Source organism: Macadamia integrifolia, chromosome 6 (assembly GCF_013358625.1).
Source record: "Macadamia integrifolia cultivar HAES 741 chromosome 6, SCU_Mint_v3, whole genome shotgun sequence".
In the NCBI taxonomy this organism is placed as follows: Eukaryota; Viridiplantae; Streptophyta; class Magnoliopsida; order Proteales; family Proteaceae; genus Macadamia; species Macadamia integrifolia.
In genome coordinates this window covers 8,338,730-8,365,403 of record NC_056562.1, presented here as the reverse complement: position 1 = coordinate 8,365,403, position 26,674 = coordinate 8,338,730, and the positions used below count along the sequence as shown (strand labels likewise).

Below are 26,674 nucleotides of genomic sequence, written 5' to 3'. Positions count from 1 at the left end.
GCCACGTCATGATGCCTATATTAGGGAAATCTCTTGGTGGTCATCTTAAATAGCATCAGAAAGAAGTACAGGATTCTCGCATTTCTCACCTAAAGACTATAGGTCACTTCAAGCATTTGGTTTTGAATTTGGCTAGGGGCTTGTACAGGAGGAATTTTCTCTCAAGGAATGGACTTTATATTGAGACAGAGGTTTTTCTTTTTCTCTTCAATCTCTTTTTTTGTCTCTCTCTTCTCCGATTTTTGTCTCAAAATGGGTTTCATAGGGTGAAATTGGCTACTGAATGGGGTGTAATCTAGCAAGTGAATTGGCTAGGGGAATGGATAACCAAACAAGTAACCAAAGGCCACTATTTAAAGAAAAAATATCAAAGCCAAAGAGGGGGGAAGGCCAAAACTGTGGGGTTTCAAGCTGCCTAGCTTGGGCGACTAATGTAGCTAGGGTGGCTAAGGGATAAGGTAGCTACAAGCTAGGGCCGCTAGGGGCTAGGTGTGGCTATAGGCATAGGGGTGAGGTGGTAACAGGTTAAGGGGTAAAAGTGGATGGTGGTTATAGGATAAGGGGTGAGGTGGATGGTGGGCTAAGGAGGCTAATTGGATAAGAGAGATGCAAGGTTCTATTGGCTAGGAAGGTGGCAAAGTGGCAAGGTCCTATTGGCTAGGCTTGCGTTTAGTTTGGTTAGGATTGGTTTAGTTTGGTTTGGTTTGATTTGGGTTGATTTGAGTTTGATTTGATTTGATTTTGTTTGGTTTAGGTAGGTTTGGTTTGGGTAGGCTTGGTTTAGGTCGGTTGGTTTAAATTTGGTTTGATATGGTTTGGGTCAGATAGGCTTGGTTTGGGTAGATTGGTTTAGGTTTTGTTTCAGAAGTGTGAGGATCATGATCGAAAAACAAGATTTTGTTTGGTTCTGTTTCCTCTCGTCCTTTCAAAGAGATATTGAACTTGCTATTGCTATCCCTCTCTCCAATATCATGGTAGGGCTGAATTCTTCTTTATATTTCCACACTCCTCTTGCCGAGATTGTTAGGGGTTATCTATCAGTTCTATGGAGGACATGAAGGGTATAAGGAAAAATGATGTTTGGAGTCACTACTTAGGATTAAGGGCCTACAACCCTACTGGTGAGCTCAATACTGATAAAGGGATCGAGCACAAATGTGGGGACTTAATACTGGTAAAGGTATTGAATCTCCAAGGTTGACTTCATATTTGGTTGTTCCAGAGATTTGGGTCTATGTCAGGTTACGAGAGTAGGAAGGTGTTAAGCACCCACCTCGCCCAGAAAAACTGGTCTTTCTACTAGATGCTTGATTTCAAACTTTCTCCCCCAAGAATTTTGTGCAATCCTATGCCAACATGCTTGCTATCTGTACTGGAGTGATATTATGAATGATAATATATATGGATTTAATAATGTCAGAGCAAAATAACAATTATTTCTAATTTGTAGAAAAACAGGCAACATAACGACTGTACGAGCCTATACCACATGTAAATGCAGACAATGCAACAACTGTGCGAGGCTATGACACACACAATAATATGAAATTATTCCTAAATTTAACATATAGAAGTTATATTTATACCCTCATCACATGAAATAATAAAAGCAAACCCTAATATGATTACATGGAATAGTAGAAAAGATATCTTTGCCCCCCACATGCAATAACATGAAACTAACCCTATTTTACTCGCATGGAGTGATAGAAATCATATTTAAACCCCCACATATAATAACAGAGGTTATCCCTAATTTTATAAAAAATTTAGCAGCACAATGGCAGCAAAATTATATTTCACATGCTAATGCGGACAGCGTAAAGGCTATATAAGGCTATTTCACATATTGATGCGTACAGCATAAGGCTTTGTCGGGCTATTGAAATAATTGACTAAATGCAAGCTAGGGATCATATATTACCTACACTTGTGATATAACTATAAACGAAGATTCCCTTAACTTAGGGAAGACATCACTTTCTTCTCGCACTTCTAGAGAAAATAGGCTCCCCTCAAAGATTTGGCACCTTCTAGGGTTTTCCACCACTATTTTAGGCTTTCTAAAGTTCCTATGATTTTTAGGGATTTTTTTGGGAAAATCAGGGTTTTGACGGCATTTCGACAGAATCTGTGGGTTTCTACTGATTCCTCGGGACTTGGCTAAAAGTCTGGAGAATTTTTGGAATCTCTAAAAAAAAAAAAAAAAAGGACTTTTTGGAATTTTCAGGGATTTTGTCCTATTTTTTCTCCATATTTTCCCTCTCCAAATAGTCCCTTATTATAGAAATCCAAGGTGAGTGGCAAACTTGTAAATAAGTGGGGTTTCCCACTTGGGTAGATTGGCCAAGGCTTAAGGCCTCGAGTTGATCAACCAAGAGCTTAGGCAGAGAGGCCAATATGGGGGGGGGGGGGGAGGGGAGGTGTGGTTGTAGTTGTCACCCAGTGCAAATTTGCATTAACTTAGGGTTTGGGGGGAATTTTGATATTGTGGGAGTGATTTTGGGAGTTACAGGCATCAAAATTTTATGCGCGAGATATCAATGAAATCATCTTGACGAGTACTATCCAATAATATAGGATTTGAGCTCTCTTATGGCTCGGAGATTCAAGGGAATCAAGAAAATGGAGAATTTTCTCTGTATTATTCGAGTTCCGGGATTCCCGAGAATATTGGCAGCCATCTCCGGTCACCCCCACAATATTATCTGTCACTCGAAGTGAAAAATAATCAATTATTGGAAACACAATTGTTCGGTATCCGAATTTCAGTGGTCAGGTTGACTTGGACATGTATGAAGGTTGAGTCGACTTGATTTTGTTAGGGTTGGGTTGGATTGATTTGGGCTGGTTTGGTTAAGGTTGGTCTAGGTTGTTTTTTTAGGGTTGGGTTGGGTCGGTGTGGTTGAATAGGTTAAGAGTTCAAAAAGACACTACAATGCATCTGGAGATCCGATCTTTGCACAAGATATCAATAGGATTATCTTTTCAAATACTATCTAATAATACAGAAATTGAATACATACTAGGCTTGATTGTCCTACTCTGGCAAAGGATGTTAATGATCACTAGTGGTGACCTCCCTCACATCATTAAACAGTATCGAGTTGGATCCTTGACCTCTTTTAAGCTCAACCATATCCACGAACTCACGTATAATGTGTTTAGGTTAGGGTAACTGGGATTGTCTGGGTTGGACTGGGTTTATACCAAAAATTTGATTCCTCCGCGTAAGAGAGAGTACTTGCCTTGCCTTTGTTCGTAAATCATCATTGTCAGGGAGGAAATAATTAGGTGTCTATAGAATGCCCCTCTTTGGGCGAGACTATGCAACAGCTGAAGGGCAAAGGAAAGAACATCCCAGAATTTGTCACCCCAAAGCATGTATTGCGGACATCCTACTTAGGAATGGCGGAGGTGCAATAAAAAATGAGAGTAATAAAACCATGATGGTAGAAAGTCGGTGAAAACAAGATATTAATATGGAAGTATATATCCAATTGACCAGTATTAGTATATCAACCACTAGATATATGCGAATGTCTCAGACTTAGTCAAAGATCAATGGCTGCAAACACAATCGAATGTGAGTGCTCTTATGATCAAAACTTACAGGGGATTTGAAACACAAGTGCAATGAGAGTGCAAAGGGTACTCCACCACAATCCCTCGGAGCACAAGTGCAATTACATGTGAAGCATGCTCCACTGGGGAATAAAGCACAAGTACCATATGCAATATGAATGCAATGGATTTGACAAAATATAACAATGGCATACTGAGGAAAGATTACTTACCCTGAGATCGACAACTTGTTGGGGATTTCAGTGCTTCATTTCTTTTAAGAAAACAATGAAAATTGCAACTTTTGACCTGTTTCATCTCTTTTCTTTGGAATTGGCACTTCGTTGGTCTAATACTTGTAAAAGACTTGGTGGGAGAGACACCTTTTCTGACCAATCACAGTAATAAAATATGATATTTGACGGAGGAACTTATAGAGACAATGTTCTTAATAATGTGTCTAGAAAAATTTGATGATGTATGGAAATTATGATGATGTTAATGCGAACATGACGTTCTTGTAATGCATCTTAGCACTTTTGTTGAGCATGTCACTTTCAGGCACAACTGCGGAAACAATGCTCTTGTCACTCATCTCATCAACTCTGAGAAAATCGACACTTTTTGGTGCTACTACGAAAATGACGCTATTATCATAGCTTCTCAGCAACTCTGTGGAAATCGACACTTATTTACGTTATTAAAAAACGACGCTCTTGCCATGACATCTTGGCACTTGAGATCGGCACTTTCTAGTTCCATTATGGAAACAATGCTTTTCTCACGGTATCTTGGTAACTCTGAGGAACTCTGCACTTTCTGGCGCTATTACGAAAAAGACACTTCTGTCACAACATCTCGACAATTGAGATCAGCACTTTTCTGGCTCTATTGCAGAAATGACATTCTTTTCACAGCATTTCAGCAATTGGGATCGACACTATCTAGCGCTATTGCAGAAATGAAGCTCTTGTCACAACATCTCAGCATTTAGGATTGACACTTTTTGACGCTATTATGGAAACGACGCTCTTATCCCAACATTTTGGCAATTGAGATCAGCACTTTCTGGCTATTGCGGAAACTATGTTTTTGTCATAGCATTTTATAAAGAGAGTAATATTAGAGGAAGTACGTAGGCTTAAGAATTATAAATCTAAGCTAGAGCTAGTGCAACATAGCAGCAGGACAACTCTAAATATGATTTCAATAAGCAATAATGTCAACAGAATAAAGGCTTAAACATGGAGGGATCCTTCAAACGTGGGATGGGTCATCAATTGCAGCCTTAGGACCCCTTGGTAGATCAAGGAAGGTACTTGAAGCTTCCATTCATATGGGATCCTATTTTCTCATTAGAAAGGGACAATATGATTATATATGAAAAGGAATATTTCTCCCAAGTTATTGACAAAGTTTTCCTTCCTCAAAAAATGGGTTTTAGAGTATTCTAGGGTGATTTAGAGGTCTTAGAACATGTCTAAGTACAAGCATTAGGCAGCAAGTAGGAAATATGGCTGAGATAGTTTACAATAATCTTCACAACCCCTATAACTTCGTAGGAAACTATATGTAACGGCTTCTGGCCAACATATAATGAGACCTGGACGACACTGGTTAAGGGTAAGACGGTGTTGTCTAGAGTCAGGGTCAAACTTGAATCGGGAAGATTTTTGGGTCTGATTTGGTTAAGCTTTTGGCTTAAACCATGATCAGTTGGAGGTAGTTGGGTTAGTCTTGGTATAATCTAAGCATGTAAAGCCTTTTACCATATTTTAAAAACAATTATTTTGTTCATTTTAATTAAACCTCCTAAGACAACATGGAAGCAAGGAACACTACCTTGGGCAAGAAAGAAAAATTGGGGACATAAATATAGGATCACTCTACATTCTAGAGGGGTTTTCGACTCATCATTTCCTAGGCCTTACGGGGTGAAAATGTGGTGTTTACACTGCCCATAGCCTATTTTGTGTTGGATTTTGGTATTTTAATTAAAAAATTGAGGACCCTTGAGTCCTGGTCTATGGCAACTATATCTCATTTTTGGTAACTTTAAAACTCACCTAGGCTCTTATAGAACCCATAGAGGATGCTATGGAGTGTGCCATAGATGTTGAACTTCATCCTAATCCTTTCTACCTTGCTTGATGGAGTTTGGATCCATCTAGAGCTTAAAATCATGTCAATCCCTAAGAGCCAAAGAGTTCTTCAAGAGTTAGGATAAGGAATGCTTGCCTTGGATTGGTAACACCCTAGGCTATAAAATCATAGGTCCCCTACATGTTTTGAAGGACCTTGGCTCCTTCGAAAAAGTATAAGAAGCACAAGAGAGCTCAAGCAAGAAGACGTTCGACTTTTGCAAATTCGTTCCAACTGTCCCGAGTTTAACCTTGTCATACCCGAGCTTGGTTTGCTCTAACCCTCTTCCCTCCTTCAATAAAGTCGTAGACTGGTGAGTGTTCTTTTTTTTGCCTTTGATTTCACTTAATTTTGTTGAGTTTACAGTCTGTTCTTCTCTAATTAGTGAGGCTACGTTGTTGTTGTTTGGCTGGAAAGTGGTGACGTGCTATATTTCCCCATTGTTTTTTGTTTAATTTCTCTATGTCATTGTTTAAATATACTTTGTATTTCTAATGTGTTTTTTTGGGAAATTTTCATTCATGTTTCCAAATTTTCTTCTATTTTCTTTGTTTGGTTGGTAGTTTTCAACATATGTGACCTTTATTTTCAAGTTTTGATTTTTATTCTTGTTTTTTATTTTCTAAAACTTCCATAATGTTTTATTGTTCTTTTGGTTTTCATCACTTTTTTTTCTAGTTTAGAGTTTTTACCCTTCTGTTTTTCATATTTTACTTATGTAGGTCATCCTTACGCCCAAGGATCTTTTGGTCTTTTCTTATATGCAAGAATTTCCTGGGGTTTTGTTTGGCTCTTTCCATGTTATTTCCCTATTCATTATGTTATATATGTTCAACATGTGTTTAGGATTAGATTTTATCTTTATATGCTATATTATTCCTATTATGCTATAACACTATGTCAACATGTTCCAATCTTAGTCTAAGTTTGATATTCTTGCTAATCTTTGGGTTTTCCATATGTTATGTTTGTTTTTCACATACTAACCTTGCAATATCTTTTTTTCTTACTTTTTATTCATGTTTTCTCGGCTTATTATTTGCTTAGTCCACCCATGGTTTGACGTCTAGTTTAATTGAGTGAATTAAGGTTCCTAACACCTTCCTTGGACCACAACGTGACACAAATCCGACCTTTTATTGGATCAATTTAGAGTGGAGTACAATTTTTTAGCCTGTATGCTATTATATGTGGGTTCTAGACCCTAATGTAGGTGCCGATTCTTTGTCAAATTTTTCCTAGGGAGCTTAGCCGTATTATTTGTGAAGACAAACTTGGCTTACCAATTTTTAGATTGTGATTCATTCTTTAATTGCCTTGTTTTTAGTTTGTCTTTGATTTGTCCTAGTGTGTGAGAGTGGTTTCACTCCATGTTGGGGTAAGGCGGGTTGTGTCCCCCTTGTACTTTTTTCGTTTCATATTTTTAGTAAAATTTGAGGGGCTCACTGGGTCCTAGATAATATTGAGGATAAAAAATAAATAAATAAATAAATAAAACAACCTTGTTGGTTTGAGTCTAAACCTCTAGTCCTCATAAAGGCTATACTTGTGCATTCTTCATATATCAATGACCATACTCTTAGTGGAGATAAGGATGGATGTCATGTTGGTGACACTATACGAAAAAAAATCTCCAAAGACTATTCCAATCGTCACGATCATATGGTCACCAATTGTAAACTTCTGTTTACTTTATTGTTAGTGGGCCCTCCTTTTGTTGTTTCTTTGCATCACCAACTTTTACAAAAGACCAATAAAGAGAGAGACATTGAGGAGACTGAGGAGAAAGTAGAAATGTGGTACATAGGGTATAAACACATGGATAATTGAGTGGACGGGTGGATTGAATTTGATTGTAATTTCATCAAGCTGCCTGCGTACCCTAGATAGGGATCAGGTCAAGCATAGTTCAACAATAGGGATAATAGTATCAAAGCCTTAATAATTGAGTTTCTTCATAGCTAGATAATGTGAGGACAATGGCATGTTGGGATTGCCACTTGTCTTCCACCTCGCCCGCCTCTCTTTGGGAAGAGAGAGGGCAAAGGAAGGAAAATGAAAACCAGAGTCACCACCTAGATTAAGGCTTAAGAGCCACATAAAACAAAGTCGACTCCATGACTCATCCAATGGATTGGTCAAACCATTAGTTTGGATGCCAATCAAGTTATGGTCTAAAGAAGGTGTTAGGCACCCTTGTCTACTCAATAAAAATAGCGATCTTTCTATTACTTGGCCAAAACTGGGTAACATACTAACAATTGCAAAATTATAGGAAATAAAATACAATTGAGGTAAGGTTTAGATGATATACCCGGAGTAGTCAGATGCAAATAAAATATTAGTATAAAAGAAAGAAAAATATATAATACAATATATTAGAGAAAAACACATTGTTTACACAACAAAAGAAGTTAGTACAAACATTTATATTCAACATGATCCATGGATGAGATAACCATCGTCTAACATGGAAAACACGAACTATATACAATATGAAAATAATGACTATGCCCAAAACTTTGCACAATACACATGAAATATATGACAATAATCAAAGAAGATAGGATCACATAATCAAGGGTTCATCTATTGCCACCCATGAAAGATAGGATCACATGGTACAATGGGTGGTGTGGGCAACCACTACTGATAAGTAGGATCACACACACCTTGTTTGTGCCTTCACAAAGGTGGAAAGAAATACATAAACAAGACAAGAAAAACAAAATAAAAGTTGAACTATGACTTGTTTGAAAACTGTTGTGAAGAAAGGTTAGAGGTTGCTCTTAACTCAAGATAGGAAGCCCAATTGTGCTTAAGACTGTTGGTATGATGTCTTGTCTTCCATCGCAGTTTAACCCAGGGAGTATTGGTGCAGGCCCTCGACAGCTAGAATGGCGGTCTCGCTTATCGGACCTTGTAATAAATCTAAGGGCAGTTTTGTACTTTCTGGTATTAGGGTTTTTTCGCTATATATTTGTAGTGAGATTTATTTTCTTTGTAAGCAATTCTGCGAGGTGTGAGGGCGAGATCTGTAACCCTATTCACTATTGATAGTGAAGCATAATCTCATCTCACCAAGGACATAACAATCTTGCCGAACCTCGTAAACCTGTGTGCATTATTTATTCTTGTTTTCCCATTGCCTTCAGAATCGTTTTTAGGGTGACAATAATCCATCATTCAAATATATTGGTAAATTCTGGGGGGTGATTCACCATTGTTTTCTGATTTTTCCTCTAGGGGTATTTTGGAAAATTTACATGGATGACTAGTGAATGTGTTTGGAAGTATGGGCAAGTCCCCCAAAACTATAGATATAAAGCCACCACGGCTTAAAAAGGACTCATCATTGTTAAAGCGACCTTTGAGGTGACAAAAATGAGGTGTCTGTAGAATGCCCATCTTTGATTGAGATTGTAAAACAATGAAAGTAAAAAAAACTATCCGTTCAAACCCTCAGCTCATTGGAGTGAGAAAAATCTTACCAGTGCCTCGCTCAAGAGTGCTAGAGTATGGAAAAACAATGAAGAACAAAACTCTATTGCAAATGAATGAATGCATAGAAATCAAGAGAAACTACTATGATCAAAACATGACTTTGAAAGCCTGAAAAGTGTGCCTTCTGGCGGCTCAAACCTGTAAGTTTTTGGAAAAAAAAAGAGCAACAACATCGATCAATGTGAACTTGAAAGCTTGAAATAGGTGCCTTCCAATGGCTCAAAGCCATATGTTTTTTCAAAGGAATCATGAAACACAATGATGATAAATAGCCCACTTTCCTTGGAAAGGAGCAACAACATTTTTAATTTCATAGTGGCGATTCAATATTACACTAGTTAATCCTATGAGTCAAATGACACCATATGATGTTCAACGTTGTAAGTCCTAGAGCTCATGATTCTTTTACTGTAGTACTTAAGAGATGTGAACATTCTACAATCAAGAATGCACTTTGATCAAATATATATACATACATTGTTATGGTTCTCTCCTAAGAATAGGAATGTATCCTCTTTACCCAAAAAAAAAAAATGAATCCCCAAAACATTGGTCAGGGTTTTTGAGTTAATTTTAGAGAGAGGAATAGACACATCCATCAGCTGTTTTGGAACTAGGGGCTCAACCAATAAAGGATGTGAGATGCAGAGAATATTAAAGTCATTTCTAAAAGAAAGAAAAATAGAGAGTGACACAGACTGCACAGTGCACACCCCAGTAAACCTAGAGCAAATCCTTTTCCCTTTGATAAAAGCCCCAGCGTTTTCCTTTTTAAAATAGTAGTTCAAAGAAGAAAGTAAATGAGCACGTCAGTGTGCATGCGGGCTCCACTTGTTTCCTCCCCTCTGGAGGACCCGAAGGCCGAAGCATCATGATTTCCCTCGTTTCTGCCAATGCTCGATACCGCCGATGTTCGTATCACCACACTATCGGACACTACTCCGCCACTCCGCAACACCCAATAACGTAAAAAAGAGTAAAGAGGGACTCTCTCTCTCTCTCTCAGGGATTGGGCTTTGAACATTTTGTGTTGTTTCACATGTAGATGTATTTGGGAACTAATTTGTGCCCTTAGTTATAGAAGGATTCGGAGACATATTTCCATTCTAAGATTTATTTTTGTATTCCGAAGGAAACTCTTCGATATAAGACATAATGGGGAGACCTCCACACAGCGGAGGCACAGCTTTTCGCTTTACTGCGAATGAGGTAACAAAACCCTCCCTCCCCCATCTACTTCTCTCTCTCTATTTTTCTTTGAAGGTAAATTTTTGGTTTTGGCTTCGCTTCTCTTCGTGTTAGAGCTAAAAAATTTCAAGTGAGTTGCTGTGTTTTTTGATCATGTTTCTCTGATTTCAGTGATAATCATGTGTGATGTATTCGGTTTACTGGTCTGTGTGATTAGAGGGTTTGATCGTGTTCTTGAAGTCTAAGTTTGAGATTTTTGAGGTTCGCATTTGGAAATTTTATTTCTGGGTATTTTTTTATTCAGTCTCTGTTTCGGATATTATTTGTTTTTCCCTACTTCACACTCCCTTTTGAATGAATTAAACCTTGAAAGTTGAAACTTATAATTGTGTTTCGTTACGAAAACAATGTTGGGTTGCAGTGGTATCGTATGAGTATCAAAGAGAAAATGTGGTACATAGCCTTAAGAAAAAAAAAAAGAAAAAAAAAGAAAAGAGAGAGAGAGAGAAATGGGAATAACACATTGTATCATGGGGTTTTTGTTCGTGATATTATTTGTTTTGTTCGGTCTGGGAGGTTTATGTTCTAATTTCGTTTGTTATGCTTTTGACAGGAACTATTTGTGGTTCCCCTTTTACTGTTCAATCTGGAATTGTATCTTAATGCCTTTTAAAAATTTGGAATTGTGTGTTGAAGAATTTGCCTTAAGCAATGGATTCTTCTCTCGAGTTGAAAATCTGGTTTGGAGAAAACCTAAGGCACTTACTGAATATCCATTGAAGGAAATAAATAGAAAATATCTTGGCACATCACAAAATATGATCATTAATCCTTAGTCCAATGAAATTTTATACTTAGTCCAATGCTTTGTCATTATGATGTTGGCTACTCTTTATTAAATTCATGCTTGACTATCTATACTAATGAAACATCAATTTTGCTTATGATCTTATGTTTCCTCTTGACCACAAAAATTGTTGATCACTGCATCCTACTTCAGCACTTGAGTTTTTCAGTGGATCACTTTCTTGGGTTTTATACACATTTTCATTATTTCAATCTACAATCTTATATTTGCTTGTATACAAGGTGGTGGAGATGGAAGCTTGTCTGCAAGAAATCAATAATGCAATACCAGGTCGTGAAGTACTTTGTTCTCTTGCTGAGAAGTTCAGGTTGTTATTACCATGTGGTTTTGTTGTTTACTCTCAATGGTTTCTCATTTTAGCACTGGAAATACTTAGTATGGTCACAGTGGCTTTAGAAATGGAAAAGGTAACATTGTTGTCTATTTTGTAGTGCGTCTGCTGAGAGAACTGGGAAGATTGTTGTGCAACCAAAGCAGGTTTGTCACTTTTTGGTTTTATCTCTGTATGAGGTATGACTCCAGATTGATTAGAGAAGGGGGAAGTTCAGAAATTTGTACTGTCTTCTGCGTAATTTTATTACAGGTTTGGAATTGGTTCCAAAACCGAAGGTATGCACAAAGAGCAAAATTGATTAAGTCTCCTGGGAAGCTGAGTATTTCACCTATGCCTCGAGATGATTCGGGTCAACTGAGAAATGTTACTCAATCTTTACCTGTCCCATCAGGTAGTGATAAGTTTTATAGGCTTTACCTCTGTTATATGCTATAAGGCCTTCGAAATTCTTTTTTTTTTTTTTGGGGGGGAGTGGGGGAGGTCTTAGGTGAAGCATTCCTATTTATTAAATTTAATTGCTTCTATTCTGCCCTAAGATTTTCGCCTTTATCTGTATTAATTTGAGTGTAGCTGTACTTGGTTATCGTCTAATGTGCATAGGTACTTGAAAATTTTTGTCACCATTGGACTTTTTATAGTGTAAGTTTGCTGAAATAGTAATGCTGATGTTAGCATAATAAAGTTGATGGAATTAAAGACAATTTCTTCTATACAGAGAAATAATGGCATGGTCAATCAGGAATATAGGTTCTTAAATCCTACTGTAGGTTTGTTAAAAGATGGTAACCTGAACCTGGAAAAGGGGAAATGACCAGTTAGTTGTTTTTAATTAATGGTTTTAAATCCAATTGTTATTTGTTCTGGCGATTGATGATATAGAGAAGGAACCATGTTCCTTCGCCCTTCACTCTGTTTCGTCACATAACATTCTCTCTGCAACTTGGTTCAAACATCCATGCAGCCCCGTTGCTCAATTAATCTTCATTTTCATTGCCAGTGAAGTTTAAGTTGGAATGCACTGACCCCCATCTTTCAGACTTTCATAGAAGCAGAAGAGGGTGGGGTTAAAAAAATACAAGAACCAATGGCACTCATTGTACAGGGGTTGCTGTGAACATTAGTGGTTACCAATTCTGTCTTTTATTTGGGCCTTTCCCATATTAAGATTTTAGAACTCTAACCCATGGATCATAGTTGTCAAGGCAGTGCCTGGGTGTCGAGGCACCCATTGCTGGATGATGCCTTGGGTCACCTAGGCATCTAGGCCCCCTTCCAATGCATTGGATTGCCTAGTTGCCTTGACAACTACGCCATGGATACCAGAGACATGCATTGGCATATCCATATTAAGATCCTGTCATTGTGCAAGGGCTGGTTCCGTGGATACTAGACACATGCATCGACATATCCATATAAGATCCTGTCATTGTGCAAGGGTTGCTGTGAGCGGTAGTGGTTGTTGATCCTGTCATGTAGGTGACCCCTTCATTAAGATTTGGAACTTTAACCTGTTGATTTCAAAGACATGCATTGACACATTGACCCTATTTTTTGACTCTGGATGCGTGTGGTTGTTAATTGATTGCAAGGGTGCGTCTGATTGAAGGGGGGGGGGTTTCCATGTTTACATTGATCCCACTGATCAAAATGGAAGGTTTTATCCATCAAGTGTGTTGCTTTTGGAATTCATGCACTTGAGGGAACTTACCAATGGAGTTTCAGATGAAGGGGCTCAAGTTGCAGATAAAATATAACTTTCTTAGCACTTTTTGTTCCATCCGGAGATCTAATTTCCCTGTCCATCACATTTAAAGTAAGATGGTGGAACAAATCAGGAACCATTACATTTGTTCTAGAAGGTTGTGGGATGGCTCTATAAATGAAGCAAATACTGAAAGTGTAACTATTCGCCTTCTTATTGGATTGAAAATACTTCAGTGATTCAATGAAGGGAAACATAAAGGGACTAAGTTGAAAATGTTCTATTGCATATCTGTTACAATCAGTATTTGTGTTTTTCCACTTGAGCTGTACGAGATGAAATTCTCATCTACAAAATTCGCCAGTTACTTTTTTCTCTCCTGGGTTAAAGTCACAAGTCTTTAGTGGAACCTATGGGACCTAATTCTATGGACTTGAATGAGAGTTATTGTTCGGCTGATGCCAGCTTTGGTGCAACAGGCATTTCACCACTATTTGCTTTAATTTATAGCAAGGGATTGGGAATTTGGGATCGAGAACTAATGCATTTTAATTAAATTAACAATTAATTGCGAGATAGTAGAGCTAACTAGATTTTCTGTCTGGTGGAGTGGTTAGATGGGTGCCATTAGTTATTTAAAAAAATTTTGGGGGAGGGGGTGCATGGTTTGTTATTGAGACAGATAGAAAATTGAAGATGTAAGACAATTGACAACATGTAAGAACATTCTGATTTAGTATATAGTAATGGGGACCGCAGGCATGACAACTCTTACGGGCAGCTTGGATCCCTACCAGTACAGTGGGACCCATTTTGATACAGGGGTGAGTCTCACTGTAAGGCTGAGATTTTGTGTTAGGCTATTAGTACTTTCCATATACTTATAGTTGGCATCATGTCATTTGCTGATCAATTTTTGTGTGGAATTCAAAGGCATTATAGGACGATATTTAGCTAGTAGTTAGCATGGCACAACAATAGAATGAGTAATACCATTCTGTTTGGGTAGAGAGAGTATTTTCCTTTGCAAATCTGTGATTTAATATGGATGTTGTTGAATAAGCTAGGAGAAAACTATGTTCTCAGGGGTTAATGCAAGGGAATTGGTTTTCTACATGTGAAATCTCTGTCAAGGATTTGGTGATTGGGATCCAGTATCAGATTGGCCCTGACTGATTCCAATCTGGACCAGATTTATATTGTCCTATCCTTTACTGATCTTTAACTAAAATGAGCTAGGATTGCTTCTCTGGTCCAAATTGCTTGGGTTACTAATGTGCAGTCCCTTATTGCTTGAGCAAATAATATACTGTCCCAGGTTTCTTGTACTGCTATTCGTTCATTTTTTCTCTCTCTCCTTCTCTTGCTAATCTGTTGGTGATCCACTGATCCTTGAATCTTCATCTTTATAACAAACTTTTCTACATAGAAGAGGATTAGGTTGGAACATTTGCATCAACAACCCTTCTTTGTCTAGGCCCATCATGGTTTTGCAAGTTTTGTTCATATTTTGTTCATTTTGGGTGTTGTGCTTATGCTTGGTCCTGCATTTAAAAGAGGAGGGGGAGTGGATGGGAGAAATTGATCAATTTGAATATTCTCTCTCACAGCCATCTTTTGTGTCGGTGTTTTGTGAACCATATTCTGCTTTTCTCAATGTAGCCCTCACTTTTGTATTCTGAGCATGAACTTGTCTCAACTCTTAAGAAGGAAATCTTGATTGTTTGTTAGTTTTCATTATTTCCATATTCACTGTTAACGTTTCAACTGATTCATTGTTCTCATTGTCCTAATTTCATCACTTTATTATTTTCCATACCCATTTTATTCTTAATTCTTGGTCTATAAAGGATTATAGTGAGAGGTTCATTTTTCCTCTTGTGCATGATTTGAATCCATCGTTCCATCTTTGAGATGAAAATCTTGATTGATACTTTGATGGGAGTTTGGGTTCAATGTTCAATGTAACCTCTTGTGGTGAGTGAGTCCCCGATATATTTTTGTATTGTGAAGCATATAAAAGCAGAGAGAGGAAGAATTTGAGTGCAATGTAACCTCTTATGGTGAGTGAGTTCCACTATTGGGTTGAGTGAGTCCCTATTTGAGTTTAAGGTTCTCTTATGGTTAAGTGAGTCTCCAAGCAACCCCAGAGTTAAGTGGTCCTTTTTTACCTTTGTTATCTTATATAAATGCCCCTCTCCATTTCATCCATCCTTCTTTCATCCAAAGTTGAGAGAAGAAGAATTTGAGTCCAATGTAACCTCTTGTGGTGAGTGAGTCCCCTATGTTTCTCGTTGTAGTCTATGGACCTTCTTGGTTTATCCAAAATTTTTCAATGCTTTGTTTTTCCAATGGACTACATTTGGGTTGACACTGGCATATATGACCTGCCACATGGTATATCTAGGTGATCGTCAAGAAGATTCCTTCCTAGATGGACATCTAGGAAATACAAGTCCATTATTTGTGGTTCTGTGCTAGCACAGCTATACAGTGTACCTTTTCCGTGAGAATATTTGATAAGAGATTCGTACTCGACCTTCCAAAATTGCCTGCATTAAATGTTTCTGGGCAATGTCCTATTCTTATACACTAAATGTGTGGAAGCCTTTTTTTTTTTTTTTTGAACAAAGAAACCTATATTTATTAACCCAAGAAGTCTGAAAGAGAAAACCCCCTTCTGGAAGGTACAGAAGAAACAATAAAAGGAGGTGGCTTTATCCACCAAGTACGAGACAAATCAAATTTCAGAGCCCCTTTGGGTAAGAAATTAGCCTCACTAACAGTAAAGCAAGGAACATGATAGAACCTAACAGATGAAAAAACAGAAACTAAACTAATAGTATCAACTACTACTGACTTTGCAGCCCAATCAATAGAAGATTACACACCAAGAAGAGCGCGGATAAAGGCAAGACAATCTGAGATGCATGCAACAGAAGTAATATTCAGCCTAGCAGCCAATAAAAGTCCGTCCCTAATAGCTTCAGCCTCCATAGTTGCTCAAAATCTCTGGCTAGTGTTTTTCTCAAAATCTCGGAATACCATTTATTGGGAGGACATTTTAATGTATCTTCATTGGTTGTAAGTGAAAGCAAGATAGTAAGGATGTACAGGGATATTGGATTTCTCCATTACTAGGAGAGAGAGGCTCTTGTACAATGCGGACCTGATTTTACATCTCGTGGGTGTCAGCAATTAGGCCAAACTATGTTAATCACCGTGCTTGTTTGGTCATTTATTCTGCATTATTATATTATTACTTTCTCTTTGTTTTTGCTAAGCCATGACACAACAACTCTATTCCCCTTTAATTTTGTCCTTTTTTCTTTTGAATCATATTGTCATTGTTGAAGGATCCTGGTCATCATCTGGCAATATAGTTTAGATTCTAATATCACTTTGTTCTGCAATTTATAATTTCAGCAAGGAGTGCTTTCGATAATAGTTCTCAGATGGAATTTGAAGCCAAATCAGCAAGGGATGGAGCATGGTTAGTAATTTTTTCCATCAAGATGTTAATTCTGACTATGGATGACTAACAACATTGTCAGTAGTTTTTTTCTTTTATATATGTTAGGCCCTCCTAGGCTTGGTTCATATGCATAGTGATTATGCTTCACTATCTGCCACATGGCCCACCCATGTCCTGCCTTTTGTAGCAGATAGTGAAGCATAACACTTCACATGCTTCACTAGGCATAATGAAGTGTAGCTTTTCCATAGGGTCCTTCTAGGCTTCACTATCTGCCATGTGACCCACCCATGTACTGTCGTGTGGCAGATAGTGAAGCGCAATACTACATTATGCGTAGTGAAGTTTAGTTGTGACCTTTTTTTTTTCCCCTGATTCTTTGTTCCATTTCTCAGGTATGATGTTGCAAACTTTATTTCTCATAGAATGTTTGAGACAGGCGATCCGGTAATTTTGAGAGCTCGTTTCTCATCTCTTTATTGTTTTAATTGATTGCTAGTAGTGATTTTGTTTTTTAATTTTTCTCAATAAAGGGACAACAATTGACTGCCAGTAGTTGATAGCATTTGTTTTCAGTTATTTTATGAGTTGCTTGTCACTCTTATCTTATAAATTTTTCTTTTTCATTGGTTATGATTAGTTAGGTATTGGCAGTATCTGGGGTGTGGGGCTGCAGGACCCGTTAGACATGGTTTGGGTGCCCCTAATGTTTTTTTCTCATTGATTCACTACTAGAGGATCAGGACCCACTGTCAGATGCGCACCACTTAAAGTTTAATTAGACAAAATTCACTTTAATGGATAATTCCAACCTTCAGTTTCAGTGTGTATCTATTTGAAACAGTCAGAATTTCAGGAGTCATAAAAGCTTTGAAGAATTTTATGGAGATCATATTGTGAAAAATCATCAAATCAAGCTGATTATTTGTTCCTATTGTCTTTTGTATTAGATGGAACCCAGCCAACTGCGTGTCCTGATCTTCTGAACCTAAGACATGAGGTAAGGTTAGGGCCCCAAACCAATTTATAAGGCATGTGGCTCTGGTTACAAGATGCTTCACCTGGCTAGGCTTCTTGGAGTTTATGCAGTAGCGCTTCCCCGGACTGGCATGAACCTGCTTGGAATCCTAGACTGAGAAGAGCCAGGTCCAAACGGACCAAATCTGGTTTTGGTCCGGTGGGATATATAGGCATTAATTTGGATTGATATTGTAATATTTATTTTATGGGAAAATACATGTAGCACCCTTAAACTCCCAAATGACAAGTGAGTGGTACCGTTTTACAAAATCACACATACCCCCCTACTTTACTAAATTTATAAGAGATTAGTCCATTCCATCAGTGGGGTTCTGTAATTTGATGATGTCAGCCAGTTAATTTTTGATAAATGGCCAAACTACCCCTGACAAAGGGTAAAATGGTGAGTTTACCTGTCATTGCATCCTTCGCGCCCTGCTGAATCTCCGACAAACGAAGCTTCGCTCCAAACCCTTCCTTAGTTCTAAATTAGATTTATGGTCAGAGCCTCCAACATCATAAATATTATTCGATCAAGATTCCCAATATTTGCTTCAAATCCCACTCTTCTTCCTTCTCTATTTGTGCTTTTCATTTTCATTTTCATCATCAGCATCCACATCAGCGCATCATCATCTTTTAGTGCATTAAATCGATGTCTTCAACCTCTTCAAACATGCTATAACATGTGGCAACTCTTCCAAATCCAAGCCCATTTGATCACTTCTGGTCTTTTCCCAGACCTATTTGCTGCTATCCGTGTTATGAAATTCTCTGTGGATTTCTGGTGACATCGATTACACTATCTTGATTTTCAGACACATTGATTTGCCTGATACATTCTGTTTTAACACTGTTATCAAGGCCTATTCCGGTGCCTATGTCCCCTACCAAGCTTTGGTCTTTTGAGACGATTTGAAATGGGTTCTTTCCCAATAGTTTCACATTCCCACCTCTTGTGAGTGCTTGTGTGAAGTTAGTCTTCTGAACTTGGAGAAAAAATGCCAGGGACAGAATTTTGAGAACAGGGTTCAGAGCGTTGTACTGGTACAACACTCTTTGATCCACATATATGCTTGCTGTGGGTCTATTTAATCTGCTAAGCAGTTGTTTGATGAAATGCCTCAAAGGTACATGGTATCTTGGAACTCCATTATTGATGGTTATGCAAAATTGGGAGATTTAGGTACCTGCACAGGTTCTGTTTGGTGCAATGCCTGAGAGGAATGTGGTTTCTTGGAACTTCATGATAGCTAGATATTTGGACTGTGGGATACCAGGAAATTGTTTATAGTTATTCAGGGAGATGATGAATATGGGATTGAGAGGGAGTGATTCAACGATGGAGATTTGTCAGAGATTCAGCTCCAAAGTTGTTCGTTCCAAACCCTTTCTTCTCCTAGGTGTTGGAGGTCTTCAACACTGAGGGATAGATTATATAGATTATATGGAGGGATATAACAGGGTTAATACCATCTATTTCTCTTTTCCAATATTTTAAGTCAACACTGTTGCTCAAAAATGGGAGCGGTTGTGATTTTGTAAAACGGTATCACTCACTTGTCATTTGGGAGTGATGCAGTTAGGCGTGGGAAATTTTGGGAGTAATTTAGTGATTTTTGTTTCCTTAATTATTAGTGGAGGGTTTGGTTATTTAGTAGGAGATTTTTGTTTCAGTTGCTATTAAGTTAGTTTCCATTTTTAATTAGCTTTCAATGTTATGCTTTTATTTATTTTTATATAGCCATGTAATGGAGAAGAATTTAGATTTTAGAGAATTAAAACTTGATGGAGATTTTGGATGTGAACCATAGCTGCCGATTCCCTCTTCCTCCTCTCTGAAATTTTCTAACTTTTCTCTTTCATTCTCCTACTTCTTTATTTCTTCTTCCTTATTTCTTCATCTTCATCTTTAAAATTTTCTGGTTTTTTCTTTGATGCCCTGTTCTGGGCGGTAGTTACATCCCTAGAGAGGTTGATCGATCTCCCTCAGGGTAGACCAGTGTGGGCTGAAGTTTTGATCGAAGGCTCCCTCTCCTTGGGCGACATTAACCCCAGAATCTTAACCTCAACAGATCTTTCTACTAAGAGAATCAAACCCAGGTTCAGACCTGGTTCTGCACCTTGCGCCAGATCTGAATAGCAGTGATTTTCCAGTCGGAATCATGAGGCCAGCAGGTGTCCAAGCTTCTTCAACAATGTTGGGCTGAAACGATGACCCTGGAAGGAGCTCTCACCACCGCCAGCTTTCCCTTCTTGCCACTGGTTTGTTTCTATTGTGTTCTGTTCTCCAATGATACATAAAGGTAGGAGAAGACAATTTTCTCAGATTTGCACTTCAACCCCTTTCTCTGATATTCCCATAAAGCCCCTAGTTCTGAAGTTCTATTTCATTTTAATCCCTCCACCAAATTAATTTCCAGAACTGAGCTTTTCTTTGGGATTAATTCCAGATCTGTTCCCCTTCAGTTATTTCACACTAAAAGGGTTCTAAATTGTACCAGAAATTACAATATTGCCACTGGTTTGCCTAGATTGAAATATTTGTTAATTGTGGGCCCATAAGCGATCCAATTCCAACTTTTGGAACCCGGATCCGCATCAGGGAGTTTCTTAGGGGTGGTACATGTAATTTTCCTTATTTTATTGTGTTTTATTTTAGCAGGAGATAGATGCATAGGAGCCTTGTTTTAGTGTTAGTTCCTAATTGAGTTTTTCTCTTTTTAAAAATGTAATTAGGAGTTTTATCTTTATATATATGCTTGTAACCTTCCGTAAATAAGGGAAGATAAAAGAGGTCACCCAGTTCTTCCTGTCCCATTTATCGGCAGTGTGTAACCGTTGCTTGTTCCTGCCTTAGTAGGGAAAGAGCTGAGACTGAAGACATGAATTCTGCATGAGATACCAGGTTGAACTACAAATGAGGGATTGGATGATAGATTTGTTGCCTTGACGCCAAGGTGACACCAACAAGGTGCCATGGGCTCCACCTAGGCGACCACGGTGCCTGGATGGCGAAATCCTGAAAACTATGCCAACGATGGGAATAGAAGATTGAAATTAACTTTTATGTCTCAGTGTGCTTGCATGGCCTGTTATCAGAGCCATGCAGTGGTCTTGGTTTTCCCTTCCTCCTCTGGCCTTTTCCTACTTCAGGTCAGTCCCTCCTTTCTCCCTTTATTTCTTCTGTTTCTTCCCACTCTTCTTCACCTTTCTTCTTGTATTTTCCTTCATTGTTTGATATTCTTCTTTTCTAGCGGTATTGAGAGCCCTAAAATTGGAGTTTGAACTCCTTGATGCCCAATCAGTTGGGACTGAGACTTGAAGGTTAGATGACTCCGTAGGGTGATCTAAACCCTAAGTTCCCATTCTGCAGTTCCTGCTAACCAGTTAGCAATAAACCTGCAACTAGATTCAGTTCTGAGTTCTTCAGCCAGACCAAGTTGCAGAAATAAAAACTATTTTTTCCTTGACCTCGGGTCCTGCAATTGATCATATTCAAGGGGTTAGTGGTTCTGAATTCACACCTAAAATCTAAGGTCAAACTGAGATTTATCAGGAGAGTTCTGTCATTTAATTCAATTCTGGTTCCTGGCTGTATTGGTCGAGTATCGTGAGATAGAAGAAGCAATTTCTAATTACTACAAGGAAAGCCCTTATATTCATTGTTTTCTTTTTGTTTAACCCCAGCTCAATTTTTTTCTTACTCTTAAGGGTCTAGTTTGCCTCTATTACGAAAGTGCCACTACCAGTCTACCATTGTTATTTTAGTTGTTTATCATTTGGATTGGCCTTCAAGCGGTCGAAACAGCCTCTCGATATTCTCGGGGTAAGGCTACGTAGTTCTTGTCCCCGGACTTCGCACATGCGGGAGCCTCATGCACTGGGCATGCCTTTTTTTTTTGTTTGGGTTGGCCCACACATGGTTTAAAGTGTCTCCGATACGATACGTATCTTAAATTTAACTGACTGATACTGATACTTTAATCCTTAATCTTTAACATATCTTAGTGTATCTCCGATACAATATGATACGCTCCGATACGTATCTTAAATTTAGCCAATCAATACCATGACCAATACTGATACTTTAATCCTTGGGCCCATAGCTGTTATGTGGTAATAGAGCCAAACTTGGCCATGGAAAGCTATGTTTTCAAGACCAGAGTTTACTTGCCCAATGGAAGAATTTCTGTTCTATTCATAGATGAATGGCAAAGTGAGAATTTCGATTCACAGTCCGAGGTGGAGATGTTGGTCTCAGACAAACGAGATCATTGAATCTGAAGGTGATTCTTTCGTTGAATTTTTTATTTTTCAATACTTTGATGGTGCTTGTTGTGAGTTGTTTTATTCTTTGAAAATAAAGTTGGTTGACAATGGTTGGACGCACAAAAGAGTGGATGTGCACTCTAAAGCATTCTCACATATGACAAACTTTAGTTCTTCAAGGATTGGTTGAGGAAGTATACTTAACCCTAAGGGATAGCTGAGTTGGCACGGGACCTTCGCCTCAGGAAGCGTGTGGTTCTGAGTTCGACTCCTCTTCCTTGGGGCCACTCACACGGGGGTGTTTAGTGCTCTTCACTGCTTTCAGTGAAAGTTGAATGGTTCTCATTCAACCTCGGTATGACCTGGTCCATGCGGTTGTGGGTTAGTATGGGCCAGCGGGACTGGTTAGGCTGAAGGCCTGGATACCTGTCGTTAGCAAAAAAGGAGAGGAAGTATACTTAAAACCAAAAGAGGCAACAACCACAATCTAGCAGCAAGAACAATCACAAGTAATGGCGAAGCAAGATGAAAAAATTGTGGTTCATGATGTGGATACAGACCTATTCGTTCAATTCCCTTGCAAAGAATACGAGGTTGTGAGTGAAGACATAATGAGTTTGTTACTTTGTTATTCACCACATATTTTAGGACGAGGATGCATCATTAATGTTTCATCTTGTGAACCTGGTTTTTCAAAGTGGTGTGGAGTATGAAATATTATAGTTGAAATAAAAATTATAAGAATGATTCGGCTTGTCTAATATGATAGAGGCCACCTTTATTTATAATAAAAGGTTAGGGTTATAGCTAGCATAAGGATGAGTCACAGGTCTAGATACATTGAACCTAGACACTTTAACACTCCCCCTCAAGTTGGTGCATATATGTCATGCATGCCTGATCTGCAGTGTAGAAGATGAAAAACCTTACAATATAAACCTTTCGTAAGCACATCAATTAACTGATTCTCTAAGGTGACAAACAGAGTACAAGTGGAACCTTGTTCCAGCTTCTCCTTGATGAAATGCTGATCAATCTCAATATGCTTTGTTCTATCATGTGAACTGGGTTATAACCGATACTAATAGCAGTCTTATTGTCATAGTAGAGCCGCATAGGACCAACAATAGAAATCCCAAGATCACTGAGAAGAGCCCTGAGCCTGATGAGTTCGCAAACCCCTTGAGCCATAGCATAGTATTCAGCCTCAGCACTGGACCTCGAGACCACAAATTGTTTTTCACTCCAGGTAACAAGATTACCGCAGTAGAGCGACGATCATCAACAGAATTTTCCCAATCAGCATCTATATAGGCCTCGATTTGGTATTGTTGTTGGTCGAGAGCAAGATTCCCTTTCCATGAAAAAATTTCAAGTATCTCAGGATACGATACACTGGTACAAGGTGAGTAGACAGTGGAGCATGGAGGGATCAACTCACAATCCCTACGACATGTGCAATGTCAAGACGGGTGTGAGAAAGATAAATCAGCTTACCATCAAGCCGCTAATACCTTTCTTAATCAACTGAATCTTCATTGTCACTATGAAGATGATGATTAGACTCAATAGGAGAGTCTGGAGGTTTACACACAAGCATCCCTGTCTCACTAAGAAGATCCAAGACATCTTTCCTTGGTGAGATGAAAATGCCCTATGTCAGATCAAGCCAACTTCAATACCAAAGAAATATTTGAGAAGCCCCAGATCCTTAATTTTCTAACTTTGTTGCAAGTTGAGCTTTGATCTTGGAAATTTCAACATCATCATTTCCTGTGGTTACGATATTGTCCACGTAAACTATAAGAGAAGTAACTTTACCACCATCGTGCCTGACAAATAAAGTGTGATCGGCCTGACGTTGCTTGTAGCCAAATTGTACCATGGCCTTGATGAAGCGACCAAAACAGGCCCAGGGAGACTGCTTTAAACCATAGAGTAATATTTGCAACTGGTGTACTAGATGGGGACTTAAAACCCGATGGGATGTCCATATAGACTTTTTCTTCCAAATCACTAGTTAGGTAGGCATTTTTCGTGTCTAACTGTTGGAGATTCCACCCAAGGTTGGTAACATAGGATAGCAAAGCATGAATAGAGTTTATTTTAACTACTAGAGCAAGGTCTCTTGGTAATCTATGCCATAGGTCTGAGTGAAGTCCTTGGGAACTAATCTGGTCTTATACCTCTCATTGGTGGCATCTGTCTTGGTCTTTATAGTAAAGACCCATTTACACCCCACAAGCTTCTTTCCCTTTGGAGAAGGAACCATCTCCCTAGTACCATTCTTCTGAAGATTGTGCATCTCCTCCACTATAGCATCTTTCCACTTAGGATCAGCTATAGCATCTTTCTAACCCTGTAGAATGAAAACAAAAGACAAAGTGGAAACAAAGGCTTGGTAGGACAGAGACAGGGACTCATAGAAAACAAAGTGAGAAATAGGATACTTAGTACACATCCTAACTCCTTTCCTAACAGCAATGGGAATATCAATAACAACAATGGGAGGATCCATATTATCCGACTGAGACACAGGAGGTGGATCCAGGAGCACTGATGGTTGTGGCGGGTTTCTTGCGGGTTGTTTCTTCTTGCGAGAATATGTAAGTAAGCCCCATTTACTTCTTTCCTTGAGAGGTGGCTTCCCCCTCAAGACGAATAGTGTCAACAACAAATGGATTTGAAGGAAGCTCAGACATAGCGTTCTCCCTCTCAAGAGGTGACTGAAAATAGGACTCGGACTCATGGAAAGTAACATCCATGGTAACAAAGACCTGGTGAGAGGGTGGATGGTAGCATTTAAGCCATTATGGGAAGAGGAGTAGCCAAGGAAAATGCACGAAAGGTGTGAGGATCAAGCTTAGAGTATGCAGGGGTAGAGTTGTGGGCATAATAGACATAACCAATGACCCGAGGTGGGAGGTAAGGGAGGGGTCTGGGAGAGCAGGAGTCTTAATGTCCAGAACAATGGAGGGAACCCTATTAATGAGGTAGGCAACAGTAAGGACTGACACCCCCCAATGAGACTTTGGAACACTCAATCTGCTCAGGAATACCATTATATTCTGGAGTGCAAAGACGAGGTCTGAAACACAATCCCCTAACTCTCAAGTTATTGGAGAAAGCTAGCATCAATGTATTTAGTCCCACTGTTACTCTGTAGGATCTAAACCTTGGTATCAAACTGGGTCCAGATCATGGTGAGGAAGGTTTGGAAGCACTGAAACGCTTCAGATTTATGACGAAGAAGAAAGACCCAGGTTAAGCGGGTGCAATTGTCAATAAATAAAATAAACCACCGGAAACCATCACGAGTGACTACCCGAGATGGACTCCACACAGTAGATTGAATAACAGGAGAAGGATGCTCACTTTTATTAAAAGAAATAGAATAAAAAGTTCTAGTGTGTTTAGCAAGTTTACAGATTTCGCAGTTTCAGGACTATAATACTTTATTAACTGTGGAAACAATAAATGCAAAGTACGAAAGGAAGGATGGCTGAGGTGCTGATGCCATCAGTGCACTATTAGCCGGAAGAGTTTGATCAGAATGAGGGATGTGCACAGCAGTGGGGGCTGATTCCGGATAGTACCCGTCCTGTACCCTATCATAGCCAATCCTTGGGCCCATCTCCAGATCCTGAAAAAGACAATGGGTAGAATAAAATGAGACCCTACAATGAGATCAACAGTAGACGATAAATAGAACGCTGGTTAGCACAAAGATTGGGAACATGAAGAACAAAAGATAACGAAATAGTAGGGGAACATTGAATAGAACCTTTACTAGAAACGGAGGACAAGGAGCCATCAGCAATCCAGACTTTGTCCTTGCCAGAGCTAGGGGGGTAGGAACGGAACAAGTCTGATGAGCTAGTCATATGCTCAGAGGCGCCGGAGTGAAGGAGCCAAAAGGGACTAGAAGTAGAAACATGGCAAATGTATGACTGAGTGAAATGGAAAGTAGGTGCAAGGGTTGGTATCCCTAGGTTAGACATCATGCGCTATAGGAACGGAACAAGTCTGATGAGCTAGTCATATGCTCAGAGGCACCGGAGTGAAGGAGCCAAAAGGGACTAGAAGTAGAAACATGGCAAATGTATGACTGAGTGAAATGGAAAGTAGGTGCAAGGGTTGGTATCCCTAGGTTAGACATCATGCGCTATAGGAACGGAACAAGTCTGATGAGCTAGTCATATGCTCAGAGGCACCGGAGTGAAGGAGCCAAAAGGGACTAGAAGTAGAAACATGGCAAATGTATGACTGAGTGAAATGGAAAGTAGGTGCAAGGGTTGGTATCCCTAGGTTAGACATCATGCGCTATAGGAACGGAACAAGTCTGATGAGCTAGTCATATGCTCAGAGGCACCGGAGTGAAGGAGCCAAAAGGGACTAGAAGTAGAAACATGGCAAATTTATGACTGAGTGAAATGGAAAGTAGGTGCAAGGGTTGGTATCCCTAGGTTAGACATCATGCGCTATAGGGCCTGTAGTTGATCTGAGGAGAAAGGCACAGATGAGGACAATCCTGTAAATGGAGGAGCAGGGCCAAAAACAGAACTATCAGCAGTTTCAGAGAGATGAGCCTGGGGCTAGGGAGAT

The 26,674-nt window shown here is 39.0% G+C and overlaps 1 protein-coding gene across 2 annotated transcripts in view; it reads left to right on the top strand.

The window, feature by feature from the left end:
* Positions 1-9,942: 9,942 nt before the first annotated feature.
* LOC122081600 (protein SAWADEE HOMEODOMAIN HOMOLOG 2) overlaps positions 9,943-26,674 on the top strand; it is a 52,087-nt gene continuing 35,355 nt past the window's right edge. Inside the window, exons 1-7 of one of the 2 annotated variants that reach the window (XM_042648777.1) lie at positions 9,943-10,419; positions 10,570-10,659; positions 11,488-11,573; positions 11,698-11,743; positions 11,850-11,991; positions 16,729-16,795; positions 17,173-17,224. In XM_042648777.1, coding sequence (XP_042504711.1) covers positions 11,497-11,573; positions 11,698-11,743; positions 11,850-11,991; positions 16,729-16,795; positions 17,173-17,224 — 384 coding nt within the window. In that variant the 5' untranslated portion in view covers positions 9,943-10,419; positions 10,570-10,659; positions 11,488-11,496. The remainder of the gene's footprint in view (positions 10,420-10,569; positions 10,660-11,487; positions 11,574-11,697; positions 11,744-11,849; positions 11,992-16,728; positions 16,796-17,172; positions 17,225-26,674) is intronic. The other variant, XM_042648776.1, reaches the window with a different exon arrangement.